Source organism: Taeniopygia guttata, chromosome 9 (assembly GCF_048771995.1).
Source record: "Taeniopygia guttata chromosome 9, bTaeGut7.mat, whole genome shotgun sequence".
Taxonomy (NCBI): domain Eukaryota; kingdom Metazoa; phylum Chordata; class Aves; order Passeriformes; family Estrildidae; genus Taeniopygia; species Taeniopygia guttata.
Window position 1 is genome coordinate 14,892,238 of NC_133034.1, and position 18,154 is coordinate 14,910,391.

Below are 18,154 nucleotides of genomic sequence, written 5' to 3' on the forward strand. Positions count from 1 at the left end.
GCTCTGTTGATTTTGGGTCATATAATTTAAAGACATTTGTACAGTCTTCTGTATACTAGTCCCACAATAAAATGGTCTCCTGCTTTACTGTGCATTGTGCCAAATGGAGTTAGCGTGTTATATTACTCTCTCTAGAGTGACTTTATTATCTTAGTTTGGAAGTTGAAGTCATTAGTTGGCTTCTGAACAGGATCAGATGCCAAAGCTAATCTGTGTTCTCTAGCAAAGTGTTCAACAGAGTGAAAAATTTCACTACAGCCACTGCTGCAAAATCCCTTATGATATACTTCCATCTGTCTGATTCCTGGGATGCAGAGCATCCGCTATGATGGGTCAGCTGGCTGCACACACTGGAACAGCCAGATCTGAGCTGTGGCATAGTGTGGCTCCATTCAAAATGTTTGTACATTGCCCATGGGTTATTTCACATCAAAAGGAAACTAACAGAAAAAGAACAAGTCAGGCTGTCAGCACATACATACCATGGAAATCCATTCAAGGTATTAATAAGCCCAGTATTGTCTGTGAAGTTGTTTTGGGCTGTGAGATTTGTCAGCTCATCCACACTGTGCATAGTTACTGTGGTCAATATGTGGATGGAAATTCTGTCACAGCAGAATTTCTTAATTCTCAGAAAACCAATGAATAAATGTCTAAAAGCTACAGAAATGTGCCTGCACACCCTCCACAGTCTTCCTTTACAGCACCTACCTACCTACCTTCACTGGGGCTTGGGATGATGAGCAGAGAGGGGTGTGAAGTGTCACCTGAGTGTCACCCTGGCAGATACTAAGGCAGCACCATGGACCTTTTTTGCTGGCTTTGTCAGCAGAAGTATTGCTGGGGCCCAGGCTTTGAGGCACAGATGCCAGAGGGTTCCCTTTGGCTCTTGCAGTGGGCAGCAGAGCTGGCCTCCTCCCAAAAATATTCTGTGAACCTTTCCTTTTCACTGTGTAAGCACTGCAGCAGTGGGTACAGGGCATGGAAAAAGCCACATAAATTGTCACACTTTGTAACATCTAATCTTGGTTGTAAGAACCTGCTGGTCCAACACCAGCTCACCCCAGCCTCAGCTGATGCTTTAGACCACAAGACTTTCTGTTAATTGCCCAGTTATAGCCAATCTGTCAGTAAGCTGTCAAAATATTAATAATCTAGCACCACTCATTTTCAAAATGGATGTTTCAACAGCAAAGAAATTGAATTTCGAGCCCTGGTCATGACGGCTCTTAAACTGGCTTAATGCAGGAGAGATGTTTCCAGCATTAAGAAAGATAGAGTGTGTTTCCAGCGAGTCTCAGTTTGAATTTAAGAGTCAAAGCAGAGAGGCTATCTCAGCACATCAGCATCCCAGGGCTGTAATAGGCCTGGTGAGCTCCTTGGCAAGTCCTCTTATCTTCTGCCCACATGACAATGAATTACACAGAAAGAATGAGCTCCACAGAAAATTGGGTTGAGGCCATTTTCTTCCCTCAGACCTGCACTCTGTGCAGGCTGTAGCATTGGGTGAGAACAGGGCAGTTTTGTCTGTGTGTTAAAAACCATAAAACACTTCTAAGACTGTTCTTTACAAGGGCTGGGGCTTATTCTCAGTCCTTTTCTGACTGACATTGTTATAATTGCATTATTTCATTTATGTCAGAAAGAGAGGGTGTTTGCCTAGGAAACTGAACTGGAACTTGGTTCAAATTAGCATCTTCACTCACTGACACATCCTGTTTGCAGACCATGTAGCCAGCTGTCTGCTCTTTCAGTGCTCAGGACCTCTGCACAAAAATGTAGGAATGATGAGGTCTACCCTGTCCTCCTGTCATTGTGAGGGCATTTTATTGAATGCCCGAGGCATTTATACTCTGTTGTGAACCCTTGAAGATGGTTTTCATATCAATAAAAACATGAGGAACCCAGTATTGACTGCTTATTTTCCACTAAAAGGTTTCCTTTGACTATCAGAAGAAAATAATCTCATGTTTATAAATGCATAACCATTACTTTAGTTTATCCATTGTAATTATTATCAACAATAATAAAAATAGCAGGATCGCAAACATAACCAAAGGCAACAAATCAATTTATTCTGCCCTGTGCTCAGACTCAGATGGATGCCAAGAAACAGAGATCATAGGTTCAGAACATCCCATCTGGCTGTGCTTCTAGGATTCTTACATTATTATTTTTCTTTATAGTTATTTCAGGCTTTAGCAGATGAGGCAGTGCGATGCTAATTTAGGAAATCTGTTCTTCTTGTATGCAACTAACATATCTTCATCTAGTGCCATCTTGTCTCATGATCATTATGTCTGAAAGCAAAAATGTATTTCTGGATGGTGTTTTGGAGTAAGCAGAGTTGATAACATTGTTAGCAATTTCAGACACTTTTTTCTGGAAAACAGAATATAGAGAAGACAATAGATGAGTTGGGATTCCCTGGTTAGAAATTATCCTGGGGTTTCACCAGATCCCCAGGCTGCCAGGAATGCAGTAGCAGGGACAGTGGTGTTAGGAAACACCCCTTTCGTGGGAAGCAGTTGCTTTCCTGGAAGAGCAGTGCTGCACTGGATGGGCCAAGTGCCACACGAGTGAGCTGTGCTGTGATCACTACTCCAGCTCATAGCAGTCCAAGCTTTCAGAGGCTTTAAAATTCCAGCTTGAAACAAGATTCAACAGTTTAAACCAAATCAATCAAGTAAATTTCAATCATACCTTATATTTTAAAAAGAAGGGATGAAAATTTACTCTGTCCAACCATGAATTTGAATTTGGGATCCATCGTTATGAAAAACTGAAGCAAAGGGCAAAATACGTGCCTTGCTCAGTGTGCCACATGGGTGAGCAGCTCAATGTGCTGGCTTCTGCAGGTCACACTGCCCACAGAGCTGTGCAGTCACTGCTACCCAGAGCTGACTGACAGAGCCTGTTCTCTCATCCAGTCCTCCTGGGCTCTCCAGGGAGGTATGGAAGTGAGCAGCCTTGGCTGGAAGAGTCGTCTCCAGTTATGTTCTTGTCAGCAGTCATTAAGCTGAAAGCTGTGTTCCTGTAAGGATTGCGTGAGCAGCTCACCAAAGGCCAATGCAGTTAATTTGGGCGATTTATGAAGTATTTGGTGAAAATGTGCCTGCACCACGGGGAGGCCTGGAGCTGAAAGAAAGAGAACACAATACTAAGATGTGGTGGGATGGATAGGTGTGGATTAGGATCCCCAAAACTCATTTGCTTTGTAGCCAGAGGGAGACCGTGGCTTGTGTGGCTCTGTGTGTGCTCACTGTGGTTGAGGTAACTGGTTTATCTGGGCTGAAACAGAGCTCAGTGTCTTGCAGGACCTGCCACGGGTTTTGGTCAGTGCTCTGCTGCGTGCTGGGCAGATGTCCTTGCTGCTGCAGGACACCTTGGACATGTCCATGCTGCAATCACACCTTTGTCTCCAGCATGCCTCAGTGATGGTGACATGAATAATTTAATCAGTCCTTGAACATTACAAGGTGCTTGAGGACAACCTTTGTCCACATATAAAGATCGCCAGCCTAATTACAGAGGCTTGTCCAGCACTTGGGTTTTGCTGCCTGTCTAGGAATATTGGATCAGCTCACAAGGCTTAGCAGATCTGCACTCCACTTCTTGTGTGGGTGTTTTAAAGGGAAGTCAGCTGAGCAATTATTTACCTTGAGTACAAAGAGTTCCCACAAAAGTGAGGGCAGATAGCCCTCTAGTTAAATTTTCAGAGGCAGTAAGTTAGGTGACTTGCTAATGCTGCTTCCCAGCTCCCAGAGCTGGAGAACAGACCTGCATGGATGATGATTTATTTGAAAATGTGTTCCCTCCAGCCCACAGATGGTCCAGGCAGAGTCAGAATGCTTTCAGATACCATATTGCCTCACTGTACACTCCCATGTAGCAGCTTGTTATTTTAAAATGTATCTGCTCTCTCCTACTTCTAAAAGGCCACCATGAAGACTTGTCACCAATCTCTTACAGAGCTAGAAGGGGGAGGAAGAGTGGAGTGTGAAGAGTAGAATATCACCTGCCATCTGGACAAAGATGTGATGAGATGTAAAGTTTGGATGCACATTTGCGGTTCTTGATCACATGCCAAGAGAGAGCTCAGCTACAATTATTTTAAAACATTTCCAGACAGATGCAACCCTAGGTCAGGGGAGAAGCTACACAGAGGCAGGTGGGCACTGAGCTGCATTGGACTCTGTGCAAGGCTTGTCTGCCTGTGGCAGTGCTGCTGGGGTCTGCACAGGGCTGATCCTGCAAATGGAACCTCTGGGGTTAAAGACCTGTCCTGGCAATAAGAGTATGCCAGGATCAAGTGCTGTCGTACGAGCTTTGTGATCACAAATTCCCAGATGTTCTCTGAGCTTTCAGGGGTTTAAATGGGAGTTGGGCATTTGCATTTCATCTGAAAGCTCAAATGTCTTCCAAGAATCCAGTGTCTTGCATATCCATATTGATTTCAATGCTGAATTACTCAGTGCTGTTAGCATCAGAGGAGTGTTGATGAAGCCCTGCCTTAACTGAGGTCAGTGGGGAATGTAGAATGGGCTTTACTATGTAAAGAGCACCATAAAACAGATGCTCTTCTGTAGTGCCATCCTTTTTCCTGGGATGGAACAGTGCTTACACAGACAAGTGAACACAATCCAGTCATTCCATGCTCTGCCTCCACAACAACAGTGAAGTGCCTCTGCTGGTAGCTGTGCTGATATTTATGATTCCTACTTAATATGTTTTAAATGAGTTGATGACCTCTTAAGTATTAACACTAACATCAGTAAGTATCCTGAGCCAGATTCTCTGGAAGGGAAGCCTTGCCATGCCACAGACTATGGTACAGTTTAGTGCTTTTACCCCATTTGAAGATCTGGCTTGGTAATTGTGCAGAACATAAAAGAGAAACCCATAAGTACTGTAAACAAAGGAAAATTGTTACTCTGGGAATGTGTTAGTTAGATATTTCAACACTCATAATTAACATCCCTTTCCTAAACTGTGGCACAAACTACTTGCAGAATGGGTTTTTTCTTTTATTGCTGCTAGTTTCAGTGACTAAATTTATTAAGTCATTAGGTTTGCTTGTGGATGTGTGTATTTGCTGTTCTCCTTTGGGTTATAATAAAAGGAGATTAAAAAAAAAAAAAAAGATATCTTTATTTATCTGGCAATTTTGGGAATGGTTGTAGGGAAATGGTGAGCAATACGAACAAAGCTGCCCAGTCTGGGGGGATGCTGAATGAGCAGCTGGGTTTGAATACAACAGCAACCTGTGACAGTTTCCTGCTGGCTTTCCCTGAGCATTGCATATGGAAACCTGTCACCATTTCTGCCATGATCTGGGGACACCAGGGGCTTCTGGGGAGCAGATTGCTGGCTCTTGTGATCAGAACCCAGATACACCTTGCTGTTGCTTACCCGGGACCCTTTATTTTGCACTTCCTGGCTGAGGATGCTCAGTGGCAGGGACGCTCCCAGGCCAGTATGGCAGGGGCTGGCACTGTTTTGTTGAGCAGCACCAGGGCTGTCCACTGCTCTGGCATCAGTGTGATTGCACCAGGGCTACAGCACTGTTGGGTTGGCATTTTTTGAAGAAGCTGGGATCTCCGAGGCTGTCAGTGCATCACTGAATGTCCTGCAGCTTCGTGCCCACAGGTCTGACAGCAGTGCCTCTGCACTGATGTCAGTGGAACTTCTCCAGCTTTACAGAAATGCAAAGGAGGGTCTAGTCAAACTTACTGTGTTCAAAGAGTTTAGGTTAGATCTACCTGGCCAGGCCAGGTGAAAGCTGAGGTGGATTAGGAAAAAAATCTGCCCTCTCACAAACCAGTCTGTGCTGTGGTGAGGGACAGATGGGCCCAGACATTCCCAGCATCTCCCAGAAGAACCAAACTGAGAGACTGAGAGAGATTGGCTTGTGCCTGGAAGACATCCGTATTTCCCTCTACAGATGGCAGGAGACACTACTGGGATCAAGGATAAATGCAACATCTTGATTTTTTAACCCAGAAATAACTTCTGGGGCAATCCGTGGTACCTTAGACCCTCCCTGAGCAGGTCTGACACACCAAATCCCCCCACCCCAACCCCTGCCAATGGCAGATGCAGCCATTTAGCTCCTTTTGGTTCCAGGTGTCATTGAATGTGATCTCCCTTTTTTTTCTGTGTGATAGTACTGTGTTGGGTTTTTTTTTTTTAGACTGAAATTTCCAGTAAAACTACAGTTAGCACAAACCAGACCTGTGTTTGTTTTTTCAAAGCAAATCTAATTACTCTTTTTAATACAACTGCCTTTTGTTCAAGAGACTGGATTGAGATGCAAAATACAAGTTGCAAGCAGATGCTAATCATTTTGCATGTAAATTGCTATTTTTTTTTTGCAAATATTTCATACAAGTTTTTAATTTAACGATTTAAAAAAGAACTGCTTTTCCAAGCCACTTGCAGTAATATCTGTAGACACTTAACAAAATACCTCAGGCTCTAAATCTCCAAATGGTAAACAAATAAATGTATTTATTTAGTTTGTATGCAAAAATAATTCAGTCAAAGACATATTTCAAATTGAAATAAATTGAGAGAATATTTTTTACTACAAATCACAAGCATACTTTTTAATGAGAAGACCTGATGGGCTTTCTAAATGAACTGAGTTCATGACAGTCCTGACAGGGGAACTCTGTGGGCTTTGTGCAGAAAATAGAGTCACTGTTTATTTCTCTGTTTAAAGACTGAAGATGTCTGCTGATTAAAAGATAGAAGCCATCTGGCCTCTCATGTCTTATACCTGGTCATGCTTTTTCAATCAAGGAGAGAGTTGGAAAAATAATTGAGTGGGAGTCGTTATAACCCTGCTTTTGAAGGTCCCTGCAGCAAGTGAGGAAGTGAAGAGGTGCTCATGACCCCAGGGCTTTACCATAGCATTCCCTCTGGGGCAGGGTGTCCTTATGTCCTGTCAGAAGCATGTGGGGGGCACAGACTGTTGATCTCTTTGTTGTGTTCCCCCACTCTTTATCTGAGATGAAGAGAAAGTATTGGACTCCAGGTCTGCCCATCTAGCACATTTCATCAACAGTGAATTTATCTTATAAACAAATCCAAACAAATAAAAAAATACCCTAACTTGTGCATGACGCAGAGGTCTGGTAAATAGATCAGTGATTTTTTAAAAATACCTTTTGTGACCCCAGATTTCTGTCTGTGCAGCAGTGGCTGCTACAAACTGCTTTGTTATTGTGCAGCCTGTTGTACTCACCTGCAGTTCTGTCTTTCTTCCCACTCATCTCAGCCTAAGACAACTGAAACAGTAGTTCCCACCTGATTCAGCATAATTGCACAATTAATTTTGACAGTGACGCTTGCAGAGAGGTTCTGCCATTAATATCCCAAAAGCCTTTTGTTTCTGGTAGCCCCAAAGCTGACAGCAAAAGGTGTGATGAAACTAAATGATGCAGTGGAGCTGAAGGATGGCCATGGGGCACCAAAAAGATAGCAGTGAAGGAAAACATAAGGGTTTGCATGTTAATGAGATTTAGAGGACACTAAAAATCCTCAGGAAGTTCTTTGTGTCAAGTCTGTGGTAGTGCCCACAGAGGTTTTGCTGCTCAGACCTGTGAGGAGCCTCAGTGTGGAGGCAGGATGAGCAGAGCAGTGTCCCATGAGTGTCTTTCTCCATGTGGCACAGTTGTTGCAGGTGAGATGATGTATGTAAGAAGGGTAATAGTAGATAAAACCAGTATTATTTAACTGGAACTTAGTTGTCAAGTCTGTGGATTTTCTAGGCTGCTGGATGGACACACCTGGGGTGTTTCATACTAGTGTTGCCATGGTTCAAATCCTGAAGTGCTGTTTCCACTGAATTATGGGAGATGAGGAATCAACCAGCCAACTCACAAAACAAATGGGATGCTTCTGTTTGCTTGTGGGGGAGCGTAAACATTTAAAGGAAATCAATAGATTTTTCTTTATTTTCTTAAAGTCGTCATTACTTTGATGTTTTTACATGCATTTGCTTTAAAATAATATAAGAACTTTGTAAGTTAATTGGTACAAGTGGGTATACAATACAGCATCTGCTTTTATGAACTACTCCTGCATGTCATAAAGTATTACACTGCAGTAATTTTAAAGTAGATATTGAGCTAAAATTTTAACTTGCAATAACTTCTAATTAAAAGATTTGTTTTACTTTGCGAAACTACATTTTCAAAATGCATTAGCTTTTATATTTCTTCTTCATTGGAAATAGTCTTAGTTCCATGTTTAAGTCAAGTTGAAAGCTATCTTTCACAGCCCACCAACTTTTTAGTCCCCCTAGAGAGAATTTTCGTGATCAGCTTTTGCTGATGGGGTAATGGAGGCTTGGGAATGGGGATTGAGTTGTCCAGTTTGGTTTGGGAGCTGCTGCCTGGCTGGGCCTGGTGCCAGGGAGTGCCCCCGAGGCAGCAGCTCAGAGGCAGCTCCTGCAAACCCAGCTCCCAGGTGAGCTGTGCCTTCCCAGGCAAGGCAAAGCCTGGAGATAAAGGGCAGATTAAGGAACGCTTAAACACTGTTCTTTTGGGAAGCTACTTCAAACACCATTTTATAGTGCTGTAAGTCATCTAGATCTCTCTTAACTTGTTTCACTCTCTTTTAAAAATACTTATTTCTCTGGCACAAAGGACTCCCTCAGATAAGGCAAAATGGCCTGTTTTACTGATGGTGTTTTTACCTGTGTGGTGCTAATGATTGATGAAAAATTCACATGTGCAGCACAGCTCTGCGCTTTCTGCTGTGCTTCGTCTTCTGTAGCTTCAAGCCTGCCAGTCTCTGCGGGTCTGTTGCACACTGGATTTATTGTCACACCAGCAACACTTTATATAACCCCCAGATCGCTTGGGAACACGTTCCTGAGTGTTGCTGAATGTTCAGAATGTTTGCTCTTGAACAAGGTCTGCAGTAAACACGTGGCATTACTCCAGATGCTTTGCTCAATGTTGGTCATGGGTTTTGCATTGGCAAGGCTGGAGAAGCTCCCAAAGACTTGGGAGTGGCTAAGGTTTGGGAGGGAGCATCAGTTGCCTTTGTAAGCATCTGTCTTTACTCACAGGCCTCAGAAATGCCTTGTCTGGGATCTGTAAGAAGGGATTTTTTGCAGAAACTGTTTTGCTTCAGAAAAGCAATTTTCATTGTGGCTTGAACTTTTTTTGCAAGAATAGTTTCTAGAAAATTAGTGAGAGAATTTGTTCAGCCAGGATAGGTTTTCTGCTCAATCTCAAAGCCTGGGAACAAAACCCCACCCACTAACAATCACATATGACCCACTGAAGGTTGGGGAGCCCACTGTTACAGAATCCCCTGGCCAGACAGATCTTTTAAAAGAGGTTTAATGTTTCTCTGTTCTGAAAATCTTGAATACTGGGACATAACAAGTACTAGTCCATAGCTGAGTGTAGTTTTGTCCTGGAGACTTCATGCAAAGCCAGATCAAGTGACAATGGCACAGCCACTCCCACAGCCATCACAGGCTTAGAGGATGTCCTGGACAGATCCATATGTGCTTTGCTCCAAGGCAGGTGTGGAAATGCTCCTCAGTACCTGCAGAAATACTTATGCCAGAAATCTTGAAAATTACTTCTTTCTTTTTATTGAAAGATTTCTAGGCTTTGTGCCAGCATTTCTTCACATCACTTTTGAAATTAAATGGTTTACTTGCTTTTGTACTCTCATTTCTTTGAATCCTCATAAATGGTTCAATAAACTGCCTTTTGCCTCTAAGAATTGAAGAAACCTCAATATCTTAGACAACAAGCATTGTACATTTGCCCATCACAGGGAATGTATGAGCAAAGCCAGGGGAAGGCATCAGGAACAGCAAGGGTGTCTCTGCTTCTCAACTCTCTTTTTCTTTCTTTTGCTTAGTATTAAAGTCTAAATCCTGGCAAATTTCTGGCTTTTCCTGCACATTTCTCATGCCTGCTCACTGTAGGCTGTTTTTCAAGCCCCAGCTCTGCCAGGGAAGGACAGCCTTGCCTTTCAGCCGGGAGTTGTCTAGATGGGTGTTACTGCTGGGAGCTGGCATTGCTGATGCCTGTTGTTTTCTTTGCTAACTGCAATGTGTGGTGCCTAATTTAGAAGATCAGTGATTATTAATTATTCCATTGCTTTTTCTTCTCTCTCTCTCTTACTGCAGGATGTTTTCACACCAGAGTGCAAATTTAAAGAATCTGTCTTTGAAAACTACTATGTTATTTATTCTTCCACGCTGTACCGGCAGCAAGAATCCGGACGAGCGTGGTTCCTGGGACTCAATAAAGAAGGTCAAATTATGAAGGGAAACCGAGTGAAAAAAACCAAACCCTCATCACATTTTGTACCCAAACCCATTGAAGGTATGGAATCTGCCCACTTTCTCCCTCAGTGGGGTTTGGATAGGGGGAGGTAACAACTTCCGAGTTGGAGTTTCCTGGGTGGGGGTGTTGGGCTTTGAGGCCAGAAAGCAAGAAGAAATGTTTGGAGCACTTCAGATAAGTGATGGGCTGCACTGTTAGCATTTCCTCTGCTTTTCTTCTAGTCTCAAAGGGGTTTCTTAGCTTTGGGAGGCTAAAGGATTAATCTAAAAGTCCAGCAACACAAGAAATTACTGGTAAAGAAAAGCAGCCAGTTCAAAAGGAATGTGATGCAGCAGTGATCATAATGTTGTCTTCTCAGAGGATTTTGCCAGCGTATTTCAGTAATTTCCAGTCCCATATAGAGTCAGCAGAGACAGGATTCATCTCACCTGATTTTAGACTTTGTCACTCTGTTCATAGTACAGAAGAAAATGGGTCGTACCAGCACAGCTGTGGATGTTCTTTATATTTCTACCCTGAGATTAAATCTGTTTTTCCTCATATGTAAAGATATCCTAGTTAGTCACTGGGGGGTAGAGTTGTTGTCCAAAGTTAGATGGGATACTGTCATGCCATATGTCTTCATCACAGTGTGAGGCTTCAGTGAAAGTCATGGAGTTGAAGTTCTGCCCTCCTGCTGATGCCTGTACACTCTGCAGTGTGCCTCACACTCCTGCCAGGACATTTTGCTTTTTGTGGACTGACCCTGATAAATGGAGAGATAGTGTGATAAGCCTAGTACTTACCAGGTACTAACTTGATTCTGGAAACAGCATTTCTTACCTCTTACTTAGGAAAGGCACTACTTTTCGATCCCCAAACTAGGTATGCCTTTCTGACCCCATCTTTATCCTGCCATTTGTCCCCTTCAGGGGCACAGTAGGCTGGAGCTGGCCTTGGCTGCACAGCTCTGTGTTCCCTCTCACTACTCCATGCTGGCTGTGGGAGAAGGCTTGAACTGATGCTCCCCCAACAGATACCACTCACAAGTGCTGGAGGCCACAGCTCACTCCACACAGCAGTGGCCTTTTTAAAAGCTTCCCAGCTCAGGGGTGGAAGTTGTGAGTGTAAGGAAAAGGCCATCTGAAGCAAAGCATTAGAGAAATTCAGTGCAGCATTCCTGGAGTATCTGTGGGCTTTGCACAGGAAATGGAAATGTTGAAAGAGCAGAAAATGGCCTGGAGCTGCTTGTCCTGTGCTTGTTTTCAACAGCTTCTCTGCAGCCAGGAGCCCTTTGCTGTTTATCTGAGGCATTAGTAGGATTGGTACCCTAAGTCCTTGGGTGTTGCTAAGGAACAGGGCCTGCCTCAGGCATGGCGTTGGTCACCAGCTTCTCTCTTGCCCTGACCGGAGGAGAGTCTTTCACAAGCACCAGCTTTCACAGCTGGGCTTCCACCTCCTTCTGGTATTTCTTCACTGCCTGGCTGGGCATTGGCACTGATCGGTGGGATCCTTTGAATCCAGGCTTCTTTTTTAATCTAGCGTGCATGGTGTCTGCTGAACAGCTCAATAGTTTCCTTCTGCATTCATTAAACTAGGCCATTCCTGTGGCTCTCCTCATGGAAAGCCTTGCCTTAACAGAGCTACCTAACCCCCAGCAGAGATCTCATTTCAGCAAATGCCACTCTGGCTTTCATTTTGAGTAACCCAGCCCAGCCTGAGAGCTTCCCTTTCCCGCAGTTGCATCCTCCCACACTTGCCTCAATCACAGCTGTCACATAACCTCCCGAGCAGTGAGCTTTGGAAGTTGGCAGCCAAATTAAGGGCTCCTCCACTCCTTCCCTCCTCCACATGCTTTGCAGTCAGGCTTTGTGAGCGCTGCTGCATCAAAGAGCTGGCAGTCTCCCAAGCCAAGGCACGTGTCAGCTTCCCAAAGCATTCAGCTGTCTGGGACTGTGCCTCCAGACGAGGACTCTGTTCCCAAGCCTGAGATTCATTGTAGGTAGCAGAGGCTGGTGGGGAGGGTTGGAGTAAAGCGGGCTCATCTCCACGTGACTTCTGTGCAGCACATCCATCAAAGTCCCCGTGAGCAGAGCTTGCAGAGATGTTACAGAAAAGGGGCAATTCCTACCCTGTTTTAACAGCTTTCTTCTCTTTGTTATGACTCCAAGGAAATACTCAAAGCACTCTCCTGCTGTATTTGTATGTCAGTTCTGCAGAATGCTGTGGCTTGCCCCAGTGTGTGGGCTTTGCTGCTTATTCAGGGCACAGCTTCCATCCACAGGAACTTTGCAACTTCCATCCACAGTCACATCCCCAGGTTTTCTGTTTCTGGATACCAGCACCAGCATTAGCCCTGTCCCGTGATGGCTGACACAGGAGTGTGTGTGAGGAGGAATCTGCTCCCCCTGGGAAGGAGAAGTGCTACATCCATTGCTAGGAATCATTTCACCTACCATTCAATAGCAGTTATATCTGAGATGAAACTTCCTTGTTGTTTCTGATATACAGAAACATTATGCAGCAGTTTAGTGAAGAAAGGGTTCATGGGGAAGGGAAACAGAAAAAAGCCCAGATTGCTCCCTAAGCTCATTTGATTCCCATTGCTTCATCCTGCTCCCTGAGTTCAGAAGTCTCCTTGAAATTGCAAATAGACAGTAAACTTATACATAAATAAGAAATATCCTCACAGATAATTTCTAAATACTCATGGGAGCACATATGCATATATACACAGTGGTATCTGTGTATGGATGTGTGTTATCCATGGCTTTTAGCAGCTATGGCTTTCTGCTGTGCTAAACACTCAGAGTGTTTTGACTCATGTAGATTGGCAGGATGCTGGAGGTAATTTGTACAATATTCAGTAGATACCAACTGGAAAAGTTTTCGGTTTTGGTCGGTAGTTTTTTTTTAGTTTAGTGTAGGTAGGATTTGTTTGTTTTTGGAAATAAGATTAAGCTTAATCAATATGAAAGCACAAAAAACTTACTAAGTAATAACAGGGGAGACGTTAAGTTCTTCTCCCATCTGTGCACAGGCAAAGCCAAGGCAAACAGCCTGGTAGGCAGCAGTTGATGTACTGTGTGCTGCCAGTTTTGCTTCAAAACACACATACGCAACACATTTCTTTTGATATTTTTATTTCTGATCACTGATTATTCAAGCTAAATGAACCCTAAAGGGAAGACATCAAGATTGAGCTAGACTGCACAAGAAATGAGCTTGAGTATAATTGTCATTTGAACAACAAGCAATCTTTGAGAGAAATTTCAGTCTCTTTAAGTGTCTGTAATAATTAGTGCAGAACAATCCTACCATCCACAAGGCTTTTGTTCTTCTAAATATCCAAATCCCTCTCAATGTGAGAAATTTCCAGTCATTTAAGTAGGAATATTATCAGATGCTTACTGTGGATGTGCTCTGTTACTTACATTTCCTTCTTCTTGAAGACATAATTTCCAAATGTAACTCTCCCAAAGAAAGAGTTAATTTCCTGTCTCTCCTGGCACAAACTAGAAAATATTTAGAGTGGCAAATCTGGACACAGAAACAGAAAACTTCCTCCAAGTCAGCAGAGCAGTCCCTAACTCTGAATTTATGGCGCTTCAGCCCTCATGATGTGAACATGTCTCAGATACAAAGGTGACCTGTTAATGGCTAGTCTGCATCCATTTATTACCACTGATGAGTATCCAAGCAGACAGATCTTTCCCAGTGTCATTCCTCAGGGAAATAACATCCAAGTTTTGTTAAGGCAGAGTCCTCAGATGTTGTAGAGAAGTACAAGACTGTTGACTAGGAAAATGCAGTAGACCTCGTGAAAATGCTTCAAAGGTATCACCTTAATACATAAAGCATAGAGTCAAAGGAAGTCTTGTGTTGGAATGGACCTTAAACAACATCTAGTGCCAACCCCCTGCCATGGGGAGAGATGCCTCCCTCCCCAGATTAGGCTGTTCAGGACCTCATCCAGCCTTCCCTTGGGCATTTCCAGGGATGGGGCACCAACAGCTTCTCTGGGCAGCCTGTGGGAGTACCTCACTGCCTTCACAGAGAAGAATTTCTTCCTAATGTCTGACCTAAATATCTCCTTTTTTAATTTAAAACCATTCTCCCTTGTCCTGTTACTACCTGCCTGTATAAACTATTACTTTCCCAACATCCTAAAAAGTATTCTTAAAAAATCAAACCTCAAAATCTCCACACTCTGTAAGTCTTTGCTAACACAGCTCCTCTCTGGGGTCTGTCTTCCAGGTGGGCAGGCTTTGATATGTTTTCTATGCCACACTAACTCACGTTCATCTATCAGACTCTTGATCATCTTATTAGATGGCAAATGTGATGTATTTTAACCATGATGTTGCTTGTCTTTTTGCCATCCTGTGCTGCCTTTCTTATCTGAACAAAATGTGATTCCACCTGGCAGCATCCTTTACATTTTACCACCAAACATACACAAGCTCACATACCTCTGAAATGCATCAGCTGGGATTTAGAACACAGTAGTGAGAGGCGGAAACGAGGGTTCCTAATCACTCACTCCATGGTGCCCTGAGTGCTGCTGCTCAGGCAATTAATTCACCAAAGCATTGGCAAATACAGCCACTCGGGCATACACCACACCCAGAGCTGTGGTATCTGTTCAGGCAAGGAGCCTCCTCTGGGCTGCTACCAGAGGATGTGCTTCCACCATCGGGCATGTGGTGATCCTGTAGGGCTGCCCACCTGCTGAACAGCAGCTTAGAAAAGTTTGGGTTCCTCCTGACTCACAAGGGTCTGAGACAAGGAAAGACACAGAGTGAAGATAGATAGATAGATAGATAGATAGATAGATAGATAGATAGATAGATAGATAGATAAATAGATAGATAGATGGATGGGAAATATCTAATGTGCTTAGTAAGCATTTTGCCACATTCTAGAGAAAGGAAATGGAGTTTGTTGCATCCCGTGAACCTCCTGAACTTGCAGTGATGCCAAGTGAGAAATGCTAGGGTCAGGACACAAAATGATGCTTCCAAACTCAGGCAGTCCCTGATGCCCAGGGTGATTTTAGTGTCATCGTGTGGGTGATGTGCCAGTGCCATGTCTGGGAACAGAAATGAGAGTGTGATCCTGTGCTAGCATGTAGGCAAGAGTTTGAGCTGTTTCTGGGTGACAGGCAGCCCCTTCCATGCCTTTGCCTTCAGGAAGTGTGGTCCCTGCCACCCCCATCCTCCTCACTTGTACCCTCAGTCTCCTTCCTAATTGGTGAGTTTGTTCTTTGTGCAAATTTTTCCCTTGTGCCTGTGAGTGACAGGCACTGCTGGTTCACAGGGGAGCAGGGAATCGAAAGCCTCAAGAACCAGATATGGGCACAGCTCCACTGTGTTCACTCCCTTCCATTAATGCCTGCAGCTCTTCAGCAGATCAAGCTAACACCACTTTCCAATTAAAACATGAATATGGATGTGTTGATTGGAATCTGGGGCATAGGAGCTGATTATCTGATTGAAACTCCAAAGCATTAGCTTGGTTTCTAGACATTAAGGGCTGTATTTGGCTTGGTGTGTGGGTGTGGGTGGGTGGGAGAAGCAAGGCAAAGCAGGGAGGGAACTCTTGTTCTAGCTGAATTGCTCATCCTTCCAAAGCTCCTTGTGCTGTGTGCTCCAGCAGACCTCCCAGGTGTCCGGGCATCACTGTCACACTGCTGCTGCTTCACCTCAGAGCAGGTGACAGGGAAGTGTGTCTGCACACACATACATACGCACAGAGGGATCCCAAAGAGACCTGCCAGTGAGTGCTGCAAGTCCTGGAGCCCAGTGATGTACTTTCAAAGCTGTGAAGATCTGGGCACTCACAAGAGTCCATTTGCAAACACCCCCTCCCCAGTCCATGACTAACATCTCCCTGCGTGAGTCACGCTCAGACTCCCTCAGTGCAAAGAGGAACAAGCTGCAGTCCAAGAGCCTGTGCTGCACAACATGTTGGGCTGTCTCTGAAGCCCTGTGCCTGTGCAGATGTAGGTGTACACACCTGTGTGCCACGGTGCAGGGGGTTTACAGCCCCTGCTGAGACATGGCCACAGCTCAGCACATGTGCACAAGCATCTCTTGTGCATGATGCCATGTAAGTACTGCATACACTGATCTAGGTTTATCTAAATACTGAAAATATGCTTGTCCTATACTGCTACAGATTTTCTGGCATGGGCTGTTGGCACAGCCTGTCTGGTACAGAGGCTTTGACAGCTCTGTCTGAAAAGCTCAATGTGAGCAGTCTCCAGCCATGCCCCACATCAGTATTTGTATCCTGCACTAGACTGGAAGATAAAACTTTTCTGCCTTATTTGCTTGCCAGTTACAGGGTTTCCTTCACTTGTAGCTGCAAATGTTGTTTACTTCACTAGTCTGGTTTATATTCTTTACTCTGTGGGCCTTGTTGGCAACTCAAGGTTTTTGCCCAAAGGCTGTGGTGAGAGGCAGGGAGTTGAAGAAAGGCAGCATGCCATGGTGCTGCTGCAGCATTCACCTGTGCTCAGTCCTTGTGGTTAAACGTCTGGCCCAGCCTGATGGGTTACTGGGGATGGGTGTGGGTGAGATGAGCTTGGTTCTGGGGGAACAACTCATGGAGATCCCTCCAGCTCCAGCTTGGGACCAGAGAGGTCAGGATGAAGGCAACAGTGCACTTGAGACAAAACTTTGTGTATGGAATGTCAGGGCCACTGGGACAGCGCTGGCACAAATACATAATTCTGCTGGGCAAACATCACATCCGAGAATAAGGTGAGTCACAGAAGTGATGCACACCCTCAGCGCTATCCAAAGACTCTGCAGCTAAGGGTGAGAAATCACAAGGGCACAGGTTTTCCTCAGTTGTTAACCATTTCATACTTTCTTTAGGATTTTATTGGATACTTTGCCACAACAGGCAAATTCACTGTCACCATGTTGTTGAGGAACATTTTCCAAGGTGCGAGGGGCAGCTTCAGGACTGAGAGGGGATGTGAGAGCCCTTTTCTATCTGTTGCTGCCAGGCTACACATTGTCCTTGCAGCATGCAGACAGCATCCATTGTCTGCACCTGATGGGCAGTCCTGGCACGGCTCATCCTGGCCCAGACCCATGGGACAACTCCTTCATTTTCTCTCTTTTTTTGTTTTTCCTAATTTTCATGAAAGAAATAGCTCCAGTAGCAGTAACAGTTTGGAGAGCAGTACCTCCTTTCAGCCTTGCTGGGAGGACCTGTGTGTGTGTGTGTGTGTGTGTGTGTGTGTGTGTGTGTGTTTAAACTGCTTTGAAAGCCTTGCATGAAAAATACTCCATGGGAAAAGTAATATTTTTTCACTGCTGTTATATTCAATTCAATATCCCTCCTATTAATACACAGTTGACTGCACTTTATCTTTGTCCTGTATTGTTGCACAGTGCTATAACTGTTTATCTAGTCAGGAGCACAGAGCAATAATGTCATTTTCAGCCTGCCTCTAATTGCTAGGATTTATTTGGAAATCAAGGGAGATTATAGATACAAGCACTTACATTGCCTTTTTGTACATGCGGTGTTTTTTTTCATTTCTTCAGATAATTTTTAAAGTTTTATTTTTGTTGATTAGCCAGAACCAAACCCTGATAGGCTCTATCCTGTGCTGGAGCTCTGTGCCATTGTTTGTGATGTGACTACTTCACGAAATGAAGCAATACACAATTATTTCTTCATTTCCTAATTTTTGCAAAAATCTGGACATGACATTTGCAGTCTGGACCTGCCTTATGTTCTCATCTCCTCTGTGCCTGCCCTTGAGATGCCTCACTCTTTCAATCCCATTTGCACCCTGCCACATTTGCAGTGAGCTCATCAGAGATGCT

At 44.2% G+C, this 18,154-nt stretch overlaps 1 protein-coding gene across 4 annotated transcripts in view; it reads left to right on the top strand.

Moving 5' to 3' along the window:
- FGF12 (fibroblast growth factor 12) overlaps positions 1–18,154 on the top strand; it is a 215,558-nt gene that overhangs the window by 195,952 nt on the left and 1,452 nt on the right. For all 4 annotated transcript variants that reach the window (XM_072933278.1, XM_030280802.4, XM_030280801.4 and 1 more), the window contains one exon: positions 10,166–10,364. In XM_072933278.1, coding sequence (XP_072789379.1) covers positions 10,166–10,364 — 199 coding nt within the window. The remainder of the gene's footprint in view (positions 1–10,165; positions 10,365–18,154) is intronic.